We start from the raw sequence: 4,464 nt of genomic DNA on the forward strand, positions 1-4,464 counted from the left end.
GCTATGTCTTTGGCCATTTCATCTGGTTTGGTGCGCATGGTGTATGCGAAAGAGTCTCCTGGAGTGTATGCGAGGATATAGTCTCCTTCTTCGCATTGTTCAGCTTGTATGATGGGTTCTGAGGCAATTATTGAAGAGATGTGTATAGACCGGTCCAGAGGTGCTCTTTTTCTGAGAAGATGCAGTACATGCCAGGCTATCTCTTCTGGTCTGGCTTTTTGTACGGTTTTGGTATTGGTGGATCCAAACCCTTTTGATCCTCGTTTAGTTCCTGGTAAGGTTTCGACCTGCTTGGGTTTTGCCATAGAGATTTGTTCAAGTACTAATTGCACCATTCAATCTCCTTTGACGACCTTGTATTCTTTGATTTTGGAGTTGATGAGGAGTATGCAGATTTCTCCAGTATAGTCTCTGTCGATTACTCCTGCTCCTACGTCGATTCTCTTGACTGCTAGTCCGCTTCTTGGTGCGATTCGTCTATAGGTTCCTTCAGGAACTTGAGCACTTAGCTCTGTTTTGATAAGCATGCGAGATTAAGGTGGTATTATCTGGTCTTTGCTTGCATAGAGATCAAGTCCTGTGGCTTCCTCTGTTCCTCTAGTGGGTATTTGTCCTCCTTCTGAGATGGTGACCGCAAATTCTGTTTCTTCTCTAAGGAGTGCTGAGTCGTTGGACGGAAGAGTATTAATGCTTCTTCCTTCATTATCCAGTAATTCCTCGATTTCGCATCTTTGAATTCTTTTTGAGAAGTCTAAAGTGCCCTTGTTCCAGTTGATGGACAGGTTTCTTTCTTGTAACCAGTCCATACTGAGGATGATGTCTTGTTTGCCTAATTGGGTAACTAACAGCCTTTCTTTGGTAGGTTGGTTTCCCACGTTCATATCGATTTCAACTTCGTTGCGAATGAACCCTAATTTGTTCGGGGTTCCGTCGACATTGAATACCTTGATTGGTCTTTTCAAGGGTTTTTCTTGTAGTCCTAACTCCCGGACTGTTCATCGATTGATGAATTTGCCTTGTGCTCCTGAGTCGACTAGTGCAAGGACTTTTCCAATGGTTTCTTTCGCTCTGATTTGGATGGGAATACACATTGATTTTGATTGCATGTTGGCAATTAATACAGAGGAAATTGATATTCTAAGAGATGTTGACGTTGGGGCAACCCTCAGACATGAAAATCCGGATTAGCTTCGAGGAGGTAATGGGTGAAAAGATCCTTAGCATCGTCCTGAGAGAGTTTGGTTACTTCTTTGACCAAATCTCTGGGTTCGTTATGGAGATCAATGAGGTTGGATTCCTCTCTGACTGTTGTGGTGCAGACATTGGTGGAATTTCCTTTATTCCATTATCCTGAACGTTGGTTTGTCTGAGAGCGGTTGCCCTGTTGCGAGCGATTGGGTTGGTATCTTCCTTGCTGATCTCATTGCTGAGGTTTCTTGGGCGAAGGGCAATTTCTGGCAATATGTCCTTTGCCTTCGCAATTGAAGCATCGTCCTTCTCGATGTGTTTGGTCTCGGGAGACGGCGTCGATATCCATGGCATCAGGGTCGCGTTTCTGAGTTCTTCCTCCTCCTCCATTTCCTCCAGAGTGAGAGGTGGTCTTGTTGATCCTTCCCCTTTGTCTTCCTTGTCTGAGCTTGTCCTATTCTATCTCTGCATTGTCCAACTTGAGTGCTTCTTCTTGCCATCCTTGGAGTGTGGTTGGCTTCTTTTCTCGTTGGATGAGAGTCTTTGCAAGGACGGATTTGAGCCCTCCTGTATAGGTGCGTTGGAGATAGGTGTCTGTGCTCAGGTTGTTGTACTTGGCTTCTTTGACAAGTCGATTAAATTTGACATTGTAGTCATTGACTGAGTCGAAGTCTGCTTGCATAATTCTGTCGAGTTTTACGATGGCATCGACTTCGCTATCCACCTTTTGGAAGGCTTTGGCGAAGTCTTCCTTGAATTTGGTCCATGTGGGCCAAGCCGTGCTGGCTTCGTATTCGTCAAACTTGGTGCGACACCAGTTGTGTGGCTTCTTCTCGGTGTTGTTGAGTACAAAGAGAATTTTCTTTGCATCCTTGGTTGTGTCTTTGCCTTTAAAGTAGATGTCGCAGTCTTTCAGAAAGTCCTGAATTCGCTGCGTGCCATCAAACTTCTGGGGCTTCGGGGTAGAGGCATGTTCATTTGCTTTTTGAAGTGCCTCAATCATTTCTCACATGAGAGTATTTGTGTCTGCCATCGTGGAGGTGGTCTGAAGTTGTCTGGTAACTTCATATATTTCTTCCTGTCATTCAGGTGGGATGGGTACGTCAAGGTTTGGCAGGGGAATGTCAAATGGTTCGAGTCTGATTTCTGGTACCTGAAGTGATCCTTGCTGCTGTACTTCGGGTGTTTCGTTGTCTACTTCGATAGAGGTAGAGGTTTCTGCCCTGCTGGGTGCTCGGCTATGTCTGCGAGATTGATCATATGGGTGTGGCGTATGTGGTCTGGATGGTGGTACACTGGTGGGTAGTTGAGCTACTTGTTGGGCTTGTTCTTCTCTAAGTCTGGCTTCTTTGTTAAGCCTGTCTCTTTCTCAAATAAATTCTTCTTGTGCTGGTTCGCAGAGGGCGAGTCCTTGTGGTACTCATACAGTTCCTGGGTATGCGTAGTATCGGTTGGAGAAGAGTTGTTGAAAACAACGTCTCCAGTGTCCTTCATTGTATCGGTTGTAGTCGTGCCTATTGTCAGGCCTAAGGTTATGTCTGTGTGCTGCTGTGGCGCAGTCGTTCACCCCAGTTGCTTGTGGAGTAGTCGTCTTGACTATTCTTCGTGGCGTAGACCTGTCTTAGGTCTGCCTTGTTGAGAAGCTTTCAGCTAATGTTATGACAGAGGGTTCTTTGCAAGCCTGAAGCTTGTCTGATTGCCTTATCCGCAGATGAGGTTGAAGCAGAATAAAGAATCGTGAATTTACAAGGAGCTGAAAGCTGAAGTTCTACTGTACATGCGCGGGGTATTTATACTACTGCTCAACCTAACCTAAGGACTAGTCTACTAGTCAAAGGGACTGCGGGTGAGTCAGTGAGGCTGCGCTCTATGAGTCGACAAAGGCAGTACTACTAAACTAGAGTCAGAGACGAAAGAGGAACTAATATCCCATGCCACCATGCCCATCATAACAGAGGGCGGTCCGCCTGCACGGTAATTCTACATCAAACGCGATACCATACTTCATGTAATGAGTACTGTTTTCGACATGTTCAGCTTCGCCGCACGCACTATACAGCGGCCCGGAGACTGATCACGACTGCAGCCACACAACTAGTGGGATAATCAGGTCTTCGTCGTAGTCACTCCTTCCGCTAGCAGTCAAATAACCCTTGAGAAGTCTGTCCATGCCAAGCGGGCCAGAGCTATATAGCCTTTCTCTCCATAGATCCGACGTCCTCAGCTCACAAGTACATAAATCTTCAGCAAATAGTGCTGCTAACAAACTGGCTCGATGAGCTCCAACACCCCCTGTCGCCCCACCCAACACATAATGAACCTCAGCCCATGACACATACTCATACAGGCCGCGGCGAGTAGGACCCCGTCGTATGACACTTCAATGCTGCAGGAGATGACTGGATGGAGATAGGTAGTGCCGGCATGGAGGGAACGTTTAAAATTGTGGAATTCCATTGGCTATCAGCATTACCGGTATACCTCATTGACATGGCGCACTATGCACTCCACCCCAATAACTACTTCCTTCAGCTACTACCACTATGAATTATGATAATGTACAAGTAAGCCCGAGGTATCAAAGTCTGCAAGGAAACGCAATCAGGTTGTCTTATGCGACTTTGATATGTTGAATATCGATTGGGCGGATATCGTGCAGACGGACCGCTGGCACCTCGGCAAATTGACCGGTGGAGGCCGCCCTGGTGGCAAGATCGTCGTCCGCAGCTGGATCGGCGGCGGCGGCCAGATCGTCGGTGGCAAGTAGATCTTCGGCGGCGGCCAGATCATCGTCGTTATACAGCTTATCAAAGTACTTCGCAGCACCTGACAAATGGTATACCCGACAACAAGTGGCGCGAATGTTTAAATACTCCCCAGACGGCAACTCGAGGTCAGACTCAGTGGTCTTGAACTCGATGGTGCGCGGAATCATTCCGCACTCGAAAAGTCCAGGCATCGATGCCTCGACAACATAGCGATTCGGTGTCTCCTGATGAGACGCTGGTAAGGAAGCCTTCGACGGCGAATGGCTTCAACTACTCACAGTCGGGACGAACCATAGCTTGAGATCCTCAAAGAGCGAGTGCATGGTGACCTCCAGAGTGAATATGTTGCGCAAGGAATGGACTTGAAGGCCCTTCAGCTCTCCCTGAATCTTGGAGTAGCCGAAACCCTTGATGACGTCCCATACTTTGGCTATGTCCTGACGCTGAGGAGACAGGAATCAGACCAAAATGAATATTGCGATGTTCCAAACTCTACATACCTCCGCAT

General features: G+C 47.2%; 2 protein-coding genes across 2 annotated transcripts in view; both read right to left on the reverse strand.

The window, feature by feature from the left end:
• Nucleotides 1–1,165: 1,165 nt before the first annotated feature.
• Nucleotides 1,166–1,578, reverse strand: PHACADRAFT_189696 (uncharacterized protein; the record flags this gene model as incomplete). The annotated part of the gene is made up of 2 exons (XM_007389961.1): nucleotides 1,166–1,262; nucleotides 1,322–1,578. The coding sequence occupies 2 exons, from the start codon at nucleotides 1,576–1,578 to the stop codon at nucleotides 1,166–1,168; spliced, it is 354 nt and encodes a 117-aa protein (XP_007390023.1).
• A 2,221-nt stretch (nucleotides 1,579–3,799) lies between these two features.
• The window catches only part of PHACADRAFT_23866 (uncharacterized protein), a gene marked incomplete at both ends in the record, with an annotated part of 1,925 nt that continues 1,260 nt past the window's right edge, over nucleotides 3,800–4,464 (reverse strand). Inside the window, 2 exons of the mRNA XM_007389509.1 lie at nucleotides 3,800–4,204; nucleotides 4,235–4,399. Of these exons, the coding sequence (XP_007389571.1) occupies nucleotides 3,800–4,204; nucleotides 4,235–4,399 (570 nt within the window). The remainder of the gene's footprint in view (nucleotides 4,205–4,234; nucleotides 4,400–4,464) is intronic.

This window comes from Phanerochaete carnosa (genome assembly GCF_000300595.1).
Source record: "Phanerochaete carnosa HHB-10118-sp unplaced genomic scaffold PHACAscaffold_1, whole genome shotgun sequence".
NCBI classification, from domain to species: domain Eukaryota; kingdom Fungi; phylum Basidiomycota; class Agaricomycetes; order Polyporales; family Phanerochaetaceae; genus Phanerochaete; species Phanerochaete carnosa.